Source organism: Sus scrofa, chromosome 13 (genome assembly GCF_054392235.1).
Source record: "Sus scrofa isolate SSC_HxYL_T2T_F1_AM1 chromosome 13, Sscrofa_HxYL_maternal_Yorkshire_Landrace_v2.0, whole genome shotgun sequence".
Classification (NCBI taxonomy): domain Eukaryota; kingdom Metazoa; phylum Chordata; class Mammalia; order Artiodactyla; family Suidae; genus Sus; species Sus scrofa.
Genome location: NC_139395.1, coordinates 218966481 through 218980869, shown reverse-complemented (window position 1 = coordinate 218980869; position 14389 = coordinate 218966481). Strand labels below are relative to the sequence as shown.

The 14389-nt window shown below is 48.9% G+C and overlaps 1 protein-coding gene and 1 long non-coding RNA gene across 8 annotated transcripts in view; one reads left to right on the top strand and one right to left on the bottom strand.

Annotated features, from left to right (window-relative positions):
* Positions 1–14389, top strand: part of DSCAM (DS cell adhesion molecule) — a 744988-nt gene that overhangs the window by 708173 nt on the left and 22426 nt on the right. For all 7 annotated transcript variants that reach the window (XM_084992175.1, XM_084992177.1, XM_084992176.1 and 4 more), the window contains 2 exons: positions 4671–4786; positions 8889–9038. In XM_084992175.1, coding sequence (XP_084848301.1) covers positions 4671–4786; positions 8889–9038 — 266 coding nt within the window. The remainder of the gene's footprint in view (positions 1–4670; positions 4787–8888; positions 9039–14389) is intronic.
* LOC110256553 (uncharacterized) lies at positions 14–2951 on the bottom strand. The gene is made up of 3 exons (XR_002338183.2): positions 2815–2951; positions 1372–1485; positions 14–140 (listed from the first exon to the last, which is right to left on the bottom strand). It is a non-coding gene; the product is annotated as an uncharacterized LOC110256553 (long non-coding RNA).

Sequence of the window (14389 nt, the reverse complement as noted above, 5' to 3'; positions counted from 1 at the left end):
TAAAACCTGGTGAGAAGACTGTGAGCGTCTCTGTGAAAGGCCTTTAGTCCATGCTCCGGTGCAGGTGCGTGCTTGCTAGTCGTTGCATAGGAGGCAGCCAGACACATGTGCGCTTGTGTTGAGCAAATCTGACAAAACATCTGGAAGACAAATAAGCCAGAGTCATTCAATTTATGGTAATTATCAACCTAATGAAATACCTTTTCTGATGTAGACCTGAATGATGAAATTATTGATGACATGTAAAAATCAGAACGTTTCGCATGAAATTGTGGCTTTCTGATTCCGCTTGGAATTACTGTGGCCACACTGGGTGCAGCCTCATTGATACCCAGCCAGCTGGACCCGCAGACGGCACCCCTCTTATACTGGGCATGACTTTTGCTTGGCACGGTGGCCAGTCCCCGTCTCTAGCCTAGTCCACCTCGCTGCTTTGTACCCAGTCTGATTCCTGCAACTGCCTGGCTTCCCAGATGGCTTCTGGCCACTTCCTGCATCCACTCTCAGACCATCAATCATGCCTCGGGCCCCAGCCCATGACTTCAGGGCCTGTGTGTCCTGACATGTTCCACATATGTTTTGTTAGAGAGATTTGGTATCAGCTTCTCTGCTGTGCTCTCCCCCTTCTGATTAGCCCCAGGTAAAATAACAGGAAGCATCTTCTTCCTTCTTTGTTAATAGGGCAATGACCATGGTAGAAAGCCCACCTATTGACAAGAGCAGGAATTAGTAATGACATTCGCAGTTGACAGTAGCCAACGTGAAATCAGGACTCCTAAAAGTAGTAATTACTCCCACTGGAGGTACTTGAGGTGGTTTTCTCCCAAAGGGTGAAAGTGATTGAAAACAGGGTCTCCAATCTCCTTAAATAGGTGGATTTTTATGGAATTGATTTAGAATGAAAAGCAATGCTTTTATTCATGAAGGACCAGTTCAATCCAAGTTTGCCAGGTGGTAAACTTGCCAAGCCAAGCAGCAAAATCCCCTGTCCCCTCCCTGGTCAGGTTAGGCCCCACCCCACTCCGATGTGGCTGGGGAGGTCTGAGCAAGTCAGACCCAGGCACAGAGAAGCCTCAGAACTGATGCTTCCTCTGGAAGGTGAGGACTTGCAGGCTGGGATGTTGAATCACAAACTTGTGTTCTAGGCTTATGTTCCTATGCTGCCACCAGCTGGTTTTGTGATCTTGGGTGCATCCTTATCCCTTCTGTGCCCTGTGTTCTTCATCTGAAAGCAACAACTGGAAACTGTCCAGGCTGCATCATCCCGTGAGTTAGGTGAACGTAACACTTATTGTCCAGCCACATCCTGCAAGGAGGGATCTGTGTATTTCAGCGGGATTAGCTGTCCCAGGGCCAGACGGGCAGATGCACCTGCAAGACAAACCCAGACTGCCTGGAGCCTCCGGGGGTCCTCCACATGGTGCCGTTGCCCATCGCTGGGCTTCATGGTCCTGGACGCTCATCCTTCTCACCCAAGCAAGTCACCTGGTAGAGGAGAGCAAAGAGAAATGTCACCCACCCTGCTCAGATAGAATTTTCCACCTAGATAATTAGGCAAGAATCATTTGTTTAAAACACACCAGCTTTTCCAGAGGTGAAACTGACCTGCCCTAAGGCACCGAGCAACACGTGGTTAATGCCCGTGGTTAATGCCCAAGGACCAGTATTAGTAAGAAAGCTAGTGAAAAGTAGCTGTAAAAGCCAGCAGTGAAAAGTTCAGCTCCAAAGTCTATATTAGTTTAGTTTCTTAAGGTTTATAATTTTATACACATAGCAAAAATGATACCCACCCAACTGTTGTAACAAGATATGAACGTGATGCTCTTAAATTATCTTCTGCTCATGGAATGTTCCCTATCATATTTCAAGGAGGAAAGGGGGTGCTATGCAGACATCATCGCTGGGGTTTTTTCCCCAGAACTTAGGATATTAAGACTTTAAAGAGTTGTAGCAGCTACATGTAATTTATTGGCTGAGCCCAGAATTTCCATCTTCTGTGAAGCAGCTTCATTTTAACCAGACAGCCAGATGGCAAATGGATGGTGGACAGATACATTTCAGTAATAAATAATATCTTTAGCATGACCCCCTATCATATAAAAGATGCAATTTTGCTTCCACAGTGAAACACGCAGGATCTTTTTCCAACTCACAAATGGGGTTTTTTTAGCCTTTTTTTTTAAAGATTTGCTGCTGTTCTCCTGACCAGTGGGGTTAAATTTCGGGGGGAACCAACCTTCCTATAACCATAGATTATAAATTATGGCAGCACAGGTTAAGATAAAAAGCCAGTTCTTTGAGACCTATTAATCCTTTTAGATTGGGAAGGATGTTATTGCCCCCAAAACAAAGGCTCTGGGGCATGTCACTCAGCTCCCATCTTGCCCCCAAACAATATGATTCATTCAACAACCTTTGATAAATATTTATTGGGCACCTACTTCAGTCACGTACTGTTCCAAGTTTCAAGGCTGTACAGGGGGTAGAAAAGATGAAACCATCCATTGAGGAGCTTATCGTCCATTGGGAGGGATGGATAATAAATAAAATAAATCAATTTAACAGAGGCTCAGGAGTATTAAGCGCTGAGGGAACAGGGGACAATGGGGCGTTCCCACCGCAGGGCCAGCCTGGCTCCGCTGAGGAGATGGAAGGAGCAAGCCAGCCACCCCCGGTGGGGGATGTGTCCTAAGGGCACAGCAAGTGCAAAGGGAGGAGGGACAATCAGCCCAAGTATCGAGGTGTATCGAGCCATTTTCTTGCCTTCCGGCTGCAGGGCTTGGCGGCTGAGCCCTTCGGGGAGGGGACATTTACCTCCAGCTTCTATTGTCCCCGTGAACAACGTTTAATCACGTTCTGAGTCTTTGTGCCCATCACAGCGGAGCCCAGCCGTGCCTTCGCTGGCTTCCTGAGTCCCTCGGACAGCAGCGCCCTGGTTGTTAAGTCTGGCTGCACGGGGTTCTTAGCTGTTCAGCAGAGCAGCCCGGGCTGCCTGGCTCATAACTATTCATGATGAGCAGAAGGAACTAGCCCACACGTCTATTTTTGGTGCAAGGACAAACTCTAGTCCCTGGTGAAGTTTCGAAACAGCTCTTTCGGCTATTCACAGAGGAGTAGTTCCCATATGTTTGTGTGGAAATAGAGCTGGTCTCAGCCTGACAGAACCGCAGCCCACTCATCACAGCCACTCTCCCTCCTTTTTTCTTTATAAGGATCAGAATCGTTGCTTTAAAACACACACACAAATAAAGTGAGAACGTGGTTAAGTAAATAATCTCCAAGAGTTTAGAGAATAGGCAAACAATTCAGGCCAACACGTTTGAATCTGGACTCTGGGTAATAAAATGATCTAGCTCCTAACCCAGTTATTCAGCTTCAGAGCAAGAAATCTGGTCCAAAGTCACGTCCTAGGTCAGGCTACTGTGCCTTTCCAAGGCTGTCATTTTCATGGGCTGGTTTGTTCACACTCAAGTGAGGAAAGAGTCGTTATAAAATATTCAGACAATTATCCACACGGCCCTCTGAATGCAAACATGTAAAGGGCTTCTCGAGTGAACTTGACCTGCAGGTTATTAACGTGCACCCATCACATGGTTCAAGAGTGAATGTGTCCTCACGGTCAGGGAAGGATCTGGGCCTCCTGGTGAATGCTTGGTTGGAGCAAAAGCCTTTGCGATGCAGTGTGAATACGCCTTTATCGTTCACCCTTCAGTGTAACCAACACGAAACCATCAGTGAGTGTACCAGGCTCCACAAATCTCCCTCAAAACAGATGGTGGCCGTTACTGAGCTGGATTTATGGATGCCATAGATTGTCACATTGATTAAGTGATCTGAATGTCTGCTGCTTCTTGGAAAGTATTTGAGAAAATATTTTTTAAATCTGCTCAGTTCTTAGACTTCTGTCAAGACTGAACAAACATTCTTGTGACATAGATTGCTAATTAAAGCCTTTATTGAGTTTTTCGTATTTTTGTCCAACATGCAGGATTTTTTTTTTTACGAGGAACTAGAACTGAATTTGATCATCCATGCAGTTTTACTGCATATTTTCATTTACTTTTAGAAGACAGCTCACTCTACGAGTAATTTTCTGCTACACAAATTTTGAGATAAATTCTTACAGTAATTGCTATTTTTCTAATCTAAAATGTAATTTGGGTTAGGAAAACTAAACTAATGTCAGGAAAGCTAACAAGCTTTATGATTTGTTACTAGAACAAAAATAAAACCGCTCCAGATATAAATAAAAATCTATTGGTAAAAACCCTCCACCAACAAAGAGCCAGTGTGCATGCTTTTCCCCTGTCATCATTGGAACATCGCATATCTGACAACTAAAAATCTTGTTGGTTTAAGAATGGCTTTGTGTGTGTGTGTGCTTCGTTTGGCTTTTACACATGAAATGGGAAATTCTAAAGTTTCTATTGATTGTAGAATCAATCTCAGTTGATAGTTTGTATTTTCTGAACATCACCACTGACTGCTAAAATTTAATATTCATAGATATCATTTGAATGATGGTTAAAAATCTATCATATGCTTCTTTCCTTCCTCTCTGCAGACATTCACATAGTTAGATAATAAGTCAAGTTGGTATTCAAGCACAGGTTGGCCTAATGTAGCACTGCCTTGACTGTATTAATGCCTCCCCCCTGTTTCATTCCCAGTAAGAATACCCGGACTTCGGATACCTTGAGCAAGCAACAGCAGACTCTGAGAATGCACATCGACATACCCAGAGCTCAGCTTTTGATTGAAGAGAGAGACACAATGGAGACCATTGGTAAGGTGCCCTGTTTGCTCCTTTGCACAATGTGGCTGCCACAGCCATGCCCTTTCAGCCCAGACCCCAGGCCGTGGGAAATATTAGCCATGGGAACATATTAATGCGACATGAGCAAAGAAGTAAGAAGGTGGACAACTGTTATTGAGGAGAATAAGAAGTACCAGCAAACATGGGAAAAATGAACTTACACACACTGCAGAGGTCACCTAAGAGAAGTGACCCAGCTCTGTCCAAGTTGAGCCCTTCCTGGAGAGGCTAGTGGTGCTGCTCCAAAGAACACCCATCTGCAGTCAAACAGACCGAGACAGGCTGCACACGAGGACCCCGTCTTGGACATCACCTTGTGTTCTCCAGCTCAGCTCCCATCAGGCCTTGATGAAGGAGACTATTTATATTCTACTTACACTTAAACACGTATCTTTGCACCAGGCACCTTTTCTCCACCCCTGGCACCCCACAAATATCCCACAGTGGTTTCCTCCATGGTGCTTTGGAAAGGACCCAGCTCCCCTGTTTTGTTTGTTTTATTTTTCTTTTTAGGGCCTCACCCACGGCATATGGAAATTCCCCGGCAAGGAATCGAATTGGAGCTTCAGCTGCTGGCCTACACCACAGCCACAGCAACACAGGATCCAAGCTGCATCGGTGACCTACACCACAGCTTGCAGCAACAGCAATTCCTTAACCCACTGAGTGAGACCAGGGATCGAACCTGCATCCTCAGAGACACTAGGTCGAGTTCTTAACCTGCTGAGCCAGAGTGGGAACTCGGAGGTCCCCTGTTTCATTCCTGCACAGCAGACACCTAGAGAGCTTTAGTTCCTGTCTGCCTGGAACTCAGGTGTCCTAACGCCCTCTGACCTCTTTAAAGTCCACTGTCCCACCCTGCCTGCCTAGATGGTTCTGTTTATTTCAGAATCAGAGGCTTTATATTTCCATGGCAGTATGATCAGAATAGCTAACCTTTATTAAAATCTCTGTAAATGCCACATATTTTTATAAGCATTTTATGTGCACATTATTTAACTTAATCCTCCCAACCAATGCAGGAAAAAGTCACCACTTAGGAACTGGGTGGAGAAGTTGCCTGACTTGCAGGTCACTTAAGACAGCTAGGAGCAGAAGCATGGCGGGGCTCCCTCCTGGCCACCTGCTTCACCTTTGGTGACAGGCTGTCACCACCTGCGTCTGTATCAACAGGCTTCTTCCCAGAACCCCTGGCCTTGGAAGTATGGCCGGGCTCGCCAGTAACCGTGGAAACAGCCTCTGAGGCAGGTTCCCTGGGCTGCCCTTTTCAAACGTCGCTCTGTGTTTGTTCTGGAAGATGTTTGCTGGCACTCGGTCCCGGGACAACCCTTTCCTATGGTTTGGCTTAACCCACCCAGCTCCTGGCACATCCCCTAGATAGCTCCTGCCAGGAAGAGAGTGATGAACGGCCAGGTTGGCAGAACGCCTCCGTTGTCTCTTGCCCCAACCTGCTTTTAGGATCTTCTAATAGAACAGCAGAGACGGCCGACCTAACAGCTCCTGAATTCTAGGGCCTGGGCTGTCCTTGCAGGACTCAAGTTTGGTTCAGTCACAGCAGCACTTAGAGCGGGTTGATCCGTCCCAAGGGGCCCCGATCAGCCAACTTCAGTTCAGTTCTCCCCTATCGTCTGAGGGGTCACTACTCCTCCAGAAACACGGAGCTAATTAGCTTGTTCCCATCAGGGCAAGGCACCCAGTTACCTTTTCTGTCCTGTATCTGGAATCTCTTTTATTGAACCCCAGTGGGTCGGGCATTAAAACTTAAGATTTCCTTTGAAACAGCAGTTCTAAAATCAAGTTGTAATGCCTTTGCCTTTAAAATACAATGAGAACATTTGCTAAATATTCCTCGCTAGACTTAATAATTCTACCTATAGCTATTAAAAAAAAAAAAATCCCAGAGTTCCAGCTGTGGGGTCTGCGGCCTCTCTGTGGCGCCAGGACACAGGCTCCATCCCTGGCCCGGCAAAGTGGGTTAAAGGATCCGGCATTGCCACAGCTGCAGTGTAGTTCCCAACTGTGGCTCAGATCTGATTCCCTGACCCGGAAACTCTACATGCCTCAGGATGGCCAAAAACAAAAATAAATTAATTAAACAAATAACCTCTATAAACAAAGATTCCTAGGTGGACGCTGGCAGTGGAGCCTCACCCTGCAGTGGTTCATCACTGCTGGTCTGACACCAGAGGGAGCTCTTCCCACCAGGCCTGTACCTAGTACGACCCTTAGCCAGAGATGCTTCACGTTCTTTGCAGGACCGTCCATCACCAAGAGTCACTTACCTCCCAGCCACACCTGACCGTTGGACAATGCCATTTTTCAATTATTGGGGAAGTAGAAACGTGATGCTTTTAACGGCTCGGGGCTCTGCCTGTAAGAATCCAATATGAAGCTGCCATTCATTTCCAGCCAGAATGAATGGTCAAGCTCACGAACGCACAGGCCCCTGACATGCCCTTGAAAGTCAGAAAGCCGGTGCTGCAGATGCTCTGCCCTGGTCTTTGCAGGGGCAGCAGGAAAGAAACCACAACACACGGTCAGGGATGAAAACGAATGCACATGGCGGCCCCTGGTACCAGGTCCAATCATGGGAACCTGTCGCCGTGGAAAGGCCACCCCTCTCAAGGAGCCGAGCTCTGGCTCTGGCCGAAGCCCTAACCTGGGCGGCACCACACACCGGCTGCCAGCCGACCTCCTGGCAGCACTTCCTCCAGTTCTCTGCCAAGAAATTTTATTCTGACTTGAAGACATTTTCCTTTCCTGCCAGAGCCTGAGTAATTGGATTTTGTCAGGTTCGTTCTGTTCAGAGCCTTTTTTGGGCACAGACCTAGCTGTGTTGCTTATGACTTTGCCATCACCGCTCTGTGTCAAGGCTGCTGCAGCGCGTCCCCGCTGACTGATAAACGCATGGGAACACCGCTCGAGGATGTATGACAAATCCACATGCCCCAACCACAGCTTCCCTTGGAGTCAGAAAGCTCTTAAGGAAGTGTGAAAAGAATCACAACAAAGTGAGGGAACTCTGAGACAGGCAAATAGTGACACCCAGCCCCAGCACCCTCTCCTCCACACGCCGAAAACTCTCTGAATTCATGCTCCTGCCCCTGCCCCTCAAGTGCCTGTGCCCGTAGGATCTGGGAGATCAGGTAACAAGTCATTGAATGGTGCTTCTAGAGTCAGTAAGATCAGGGGAGGTGGGAGGAAAAGCCACCTGCCTGGGGACAGTTGAAATCAAGGCATTCTGGGCGTTCCCATCGTGGCGAAGCAGATATGAGCCTGACCCGTATCCATGAGGATACAGGTTCAATCCCTGGCCTTGCTCAGTGGGTTAAGGATCCAGCATTGCTTTGAGCTGTGGTGTAGGTCACAGACATGGCTTGGATCCCTTGTTACTGTGGCTGTGGTGTAGGTGGGCAGCTACAGCTCTGATTCGACCCCTAGCCTGAGAACCTCCATATGCTGCAGGTGCAGCCCTAAAATACACACACACACACACACACACACATATAAAATAAATAAAATCAAGGCATCAGTAGGCTCTGGCCCTTCTCTTCCCCTCCCCCACCACATCCAGCGTGAGAGGAGATAGAGGGACAGACCACCTGGACCCCCGCAGGGCAGGTCTTTTAGTGCCACCAACAGAGTGTATTGGACGTGCAGCCCCATCCCTGGGCGGTGCTGCCATGGCTGGCGGTGTCTCAGGCGAGCTTTTCACAAACACCTGCCTCCCCACCTCTATTAACTAGAGGGCCCCCCAGCAGACCTCCCCAAATCCACAAAGCCGTGTTTGCCTAATGAGAAGAAACCAAGTCCCCGAGAGAGAGGAGGGACCTTCTCCAAGGCCATCCTCTTTCCTTCCTGCTCCAAAGCCAACCTCTAAGGGCGTGGTCTATCTTGAGCATCCTGGAGGCATCCTCACCCAGTGCTTGAGTGATCCGTTGGTTTTGCTCCTTGTGATGAGATTCTTGTGATTGTAGCTTTTAGCAGTAACGCAGTTACGTGGGAGAGAAGCCAGGGAGTCCCCGAGCCGGGGGTAACTGCGTGTGGCTTCCTCTTTCCTCGCCGCCCGTAGACGATCGCTCCACGGTGCTGTTGACGGATGCGGACTTCGGAGAAGCAGCGAAACAAAAGTCCCTGACGGTGACGCACACGGTCCATTACCAATCAGTGTCGCAGGCCACTGGGCCCTTGGTGGATGTTTCGGACGCCCGACCAGGAACAAGTAAGTGGCCAGACGTCACGTCAACCGCGCGGGTGTGATCAAAGCTAAGACCGCTTCACCTCCCACGCCTGGCCAGTGCAATGGGAGGCTTCTCACGTTTTAAGAAACAGATAGGTATGCTGACATCTTGGATGGGGACACTGAGTCTGGATTGTTGGATCTTAGCTGTGGTATTAAAACTGTGCCAGTTGAAGCCAGTAACTCCTGGTCTTGGTTTACTGGGGAAGTGTTAGAAATTTTAAGTTCCCATTTTTTTCCTGTGTCGACCACACAGGAGGAGAAAAAGGTGGTGAACCTTGGTGAGCATCTGTCTGCTCTGTCCCAGGGTCGGAGCAGAAAGAGGATGTCATTTCTATTATCTCTGCAACAACCCGCAAGGCACCTACTCATACCGTAGATGGTAGAGCCCCCGCTCCTTACAGAGGAGAAAACTGCATCTCAGAGAAGTTCAGGGAGTAGCTCAAAGTTGTGCACGGACTATGTCGTAAAGCCAAGAGTCAGCTGGGGATCCATCTGGCCTCCAAGCTTATGCTTTGCTCCCGAATCACTGTTGGAGCAAAACGTAGCTCTGGTTAGTTAATCTGAGGATTAGAGTTGGTTTCGTTGTTCATATTTGGATCCATATTATATGGAGATTAATTACTGCGATGAAATTAAATCCCCGAATATGTATCTAGAGCTTATTAATTAGATAGTCTTGTTCTTTCCTAATTGAAATTGTCCCTAAATCTCTTTATTGACTGAGAAATTGATGCCCCGATTAGTATCGTTTTAGAAGCTTTGATGTCTAGCTTTTAAATCATTAATCACTCTCTTAGCAAAAAGTTACATTCTGTGAGTCGAGTGATAGCTATCATTAGAAAAATAAATATTATAGTGTTAAAAGCGATTCTTTCGAATGCCCGACCGTGTAAGGCATTTGGGAAAAGCACTGAGCTTCACAAAACCCAGTTGATTCCTAAGTAACCTCACACTGGGCAGGAAAAACAGTGCCAGCAGTCACTGAGGCTCACTGGAACACCCGTTTTCAAGAACATTCGACAGGAGTCTTTCATGCCTCCGTTCTGTCTCACCTCCCTCCTCCTCTCCGAGGACGTCTTTACATCCCGAGCACTCAAACGGGGTGTGAGGGGAGGCCTCGCTTTGCGAGACACAGAGAGTCTTGCTCTGGAAAGCTGCCCCCAGATGCTGGACTTTCTCTCCAGCTACTGGCTTTTCCACCAGGACACACCTGCGCCTGCTTCTGGCAACTTACCAACTCTGCATGGTTGGGTTTCTGAGCCACTTACGGCTGTTAAGCTGGGGAAGAGATGGAAGACCCTGGGAGACTTAGATCGACCTTGACCCTGATCAGAGCGGAAGATAATGGACATCTTAGCAGGAGGGTAGGAAAGGGGCAGAGAGAAGAGGACAGCGGTGCCAGCTTATGGCTCCCAGTCTTTTGTGAGCATCAGAATTACCCAGGTGCCCGGTGAAAACGCCCATTCCTGGCCTCCACCCCCGGGGGTTCTGATCCCCTAGTTTTAGGGTGGGGCCTGGGAAGCTGCCTTATAACCGCCATCCTGGGGGATTCTGGGGCCGGCCATCTGAGCTCCCCCCCTTCCCACATCGAGAAACCCTCCCCCAGGTGTTAGACGTGGTCACGTGGCCCCCTGCCCTTGGCACGGTGGCCGTGCAGGAGCCCCCAAGCCTGCCATGCTCATGGCACAGCCTCCTTCCTGCCGGTGAAAGGAGCATGCGTGTCCACCTGCTGCCAGTGCTCAGCCGCAGAGAGATGCGCAAAGGCGGGTCAATAGTCCAGACCGGAGAGGAGGCCACGGAACTAAAGCACCGGGAGGCTTCCAGCCACAGAGTTGGCCCCAGAACAGTGGGAGGCTGGTGTGACGGCTTCCAGAATCTCAGCAGAAACAGGTCTCTGAGCCACAGGCAGAAGCTGTAGCCAGTGCAAGGTGAGGAGCCGAAGGGAGGCTGACAGAAGAGGCAGCTCAGCGGCTCCCTCGTGGCTGTGGCGCTGGGAGCGCAGTTGGGACGCCTTACGAACTGCTTCCTTCCCACTCTAAAGATTTCATTAAGGTGTCACTTTACATGTGGCTCCACATACACCTTCCACCGTAAAGTGGGAAAAGGCCTTCATTGCGTCCCAGTGGAGGGAGTCAAACACAAACCCAGAAACTTAAGCATTTTCATGTGTCCATCAGCAGGAGGGAAAAAACAGGACAGAACGATGTGGCAGTGAGTCAGCGGGACCGGGGGCTGTGGGAGGGGCTGCTTCAGTCTGAGGCTGGTGGAAACCCTCCAAGGAGGAGCCGTCTTGGACCACGGCGGAGCCGCAGGCAGGAGCTGGCCTGCAGGCAGGAGGGCGGGAGGGAGAAGCGCTAAGGCTTGTTGGAGACCGAAGTGGGACTGGGGTGGGACAGGGAAGGCAGGGAGGATGGGCCAGAGATGCACGGGGACCACTGTCCCGCATCTCTGCTCCATTCCAAGGGTGTTGGGATGCTCACCCTGGGGGCTCGCCTGGGGATCACACCCCAGGGAAGCAGCTACAGCTTCTAGAAGGATGCTGCTTCATTTGTGGGGAACTTCATTATAATGTTTATAAGCAAGCGTTGCCCATTCGTTATTGGGTCATTCTACTCGACGTCACGTCTCAGCCTCTAGTCTCCCCCGACCTCCACTGCCACCAAATAAGAGTTATTTCTTTCACATCTGCAGAACAATCTCCATTAGTAAAAGATCTTGGGGATCATTTTTTAAAATTAAATATTTCTCCAAAAGCCCATTGCGAGGGACTAAAGGCATGGCATCTTTTGTTTGGAAGTGGAAAGAGGGGGGTGGTCTCACCCCCAGCAGATTAGTGCGGGATCTGAAGCCATGGGCTTTCTGAAAACCCCAGTTCTGTGCTTCTGGTACCTCGGGGCTTGTCACCTGGCCCAGGTGTTTTACGCTTGCGTCCCCTTCCTGCCCTGGAGCTGGTTCCTCTTGCTGCAATCTGGCCTAGGTGTAGAGAACTGGTGTAGAGTCTCTTCCCTCACCTACCAAAGACATTCGTTCTTGTTCTATTCGAACTAGGTTGTTATTGCAGGAAATTTTTCATCTTTAGGAAGAGCATCTCAAATATGTCACCTGCCCGTAGCGCAGAAGTTATGTTTCTAAGCATTTCTTCAGTTTGCCAAAGAGTTGCAACGAATTCTTACTTGGAGGATGATTTGCTGTTGCTCTTGTTCAAGCCGTGGCAGCACCTGTCTTGGCTGTGTCTGTTGACTTCCCCGTGTCTCCTGTGGGTAGGACACTCTTGGAAGCTGGGACTCTCCTCAGGTCAGTGTCCGCAGCTCCTGCCCCCAGGTCCAACACACAGTAGACATTCCGTAAACACGTTCTAATACCGACTGTCAAGCTCTGAAATAAGAGCAAAGGGGATGGAAAAAAGCAAAGATAGGCAGTATTTTCGTTAGGAGTTAGGCAGTCCGTCTTCTCCGTCTCTGCTCTGCGTTTACTGAGACATCTCATCGGCTGACTCTGAATCTTGTCATCCAGTTAGAAGGGTCCCTTTTTGTATGTACATGGTCGCCCTTAGGGACACTTTGCAGACACCAATGAGATCCTTACTTCGGAAAACTTAAACCAACGTTTTTACTTACAAAACGTACAAAGGATGAAGACACGTGACGTGGTCAGTGTTAGAGCTGACCCAGGTTTGTTTTGTCATGTTTGCCTGGAAGTCATCCATCAACCCATCCCTCAGTCATTTGTGCAAAGGAGCTTCATCCTGCATCTGTGGTACCTGCAGGGCTGGATTGGAGGATCATAGGATATGGCTCCCATCCTTCCCCGTTACTGCCAGTTAGTGCCTTTCTGCATCCCAAGCACTCTCAACTCTTATGATTTTGAAGAGCTGTTTTACTGTCCAACTCTCTGACTTGTGTTTCTAGCCTTCCTGACCAGCCTATCAAATTTCCCGTCACCGTCTTCCCTTTGGGCAGGATGTGGTCGGTCCCTTGTCAGTTGTTCATCACTCAGGAATCATGGGATGAGCCCCAGGCTGGTTGATCCCATCAGGCTCACCCGCAACTCCCAACAGTGCCGACAGTGGGCCGTGTCATCACCCCGCTCAGAGATGAAGGGGACAGACACTTTGATGAGGTCACAGCCAGCGAGCTGGACACTGGATCAAGCTTGGGGAGGTTCACTCCAGACGCCCCCCCCAAACCCTTCCGCGTGGCCTCTAAGTGAAGGTGATGCTTCCGAAAGGACGTTGAGGGATGAAATAGACTTTGCAAGTATGTGCTAAAGAAGAAGGGCTTACAACGTGGATTGGATGTTTTCTGTTGAGACGTAGAAAAAAATGTTTCCACCCAAGACGGGAGCAGACAGACTGCAGGAAAGTACCGGATGGGGGTGGAGAGTGCCCAGGGTCTAACATGCCCTTGATAAATACGTGTTCATTAAGTGATAGGAATGTTCAGGCTACGAGCATCACCCTGTCTGTGAGACAGCTGGTAAATTCCTCACGCCAAGCCCAGGCCCCAGCATCTGTACGATCGGAACACCCATCACAGAGAATCAAAGCCGATTAATAAATACCACGATCACAGGACACATGGCATGTTTTATAACCCGATTATCCACAAAATCCTCTCCAATCCCAAGTTCAGGATAATGAAAATAATTTGCTTCGACAGGCAGTAGCTTAATTCAGGTTCAGCCCCAATGTTGAAAAGCCAAGAGTTATTTCTGTCCCTTACCCCCTAATTCGCAGGCTGTTCAGCAAGCACAGTGCCTCCTCGCTAAACGTTATTTTTATTAGAATGTTGGGGAACCCAATAAAATACTTTGCACGCAGGACGGTAAACCCCAACATTTATTTGGTGAACAGATTAACTCGGAATGGCTCCGGAAGAGGCCACCGCGTAGGATCCAAGTGAAAGTTTGATTTTAGATGCAACCTCAGAAACCGTGCTACGGAAGAGTTCAGTTCAGGTACAAGACAGCTCCGGAGACCTGATTATTTTTAAAAATGTGTCAATTCCTTGAGTATTCTACCTACGGAGACAGTTGTGCCTGTGGGGTGCTTGCTCAGAGCAGTGCAAACTGCACTTCAAGAAAAGTCACATCATGACCTATATTCCCAGCATTATCAGGCCACTGGTAAAGCTGTCCTCATCTGGGGGGGGGGGAAGGATCATGAACAAAATCAACTTGAAAAGATTTCTGACTTGAATAGAGGCTGACACGCCACCCTGATCATGGAACTTTCCAGATAGGGTGATCTCAGCGGGCAAGGGGGCCATGGGCGGAAGTCTGTGCACCACCGTTGGGGGGTGAGCTTGACAGACGGAAACGCAGGTGAGGGT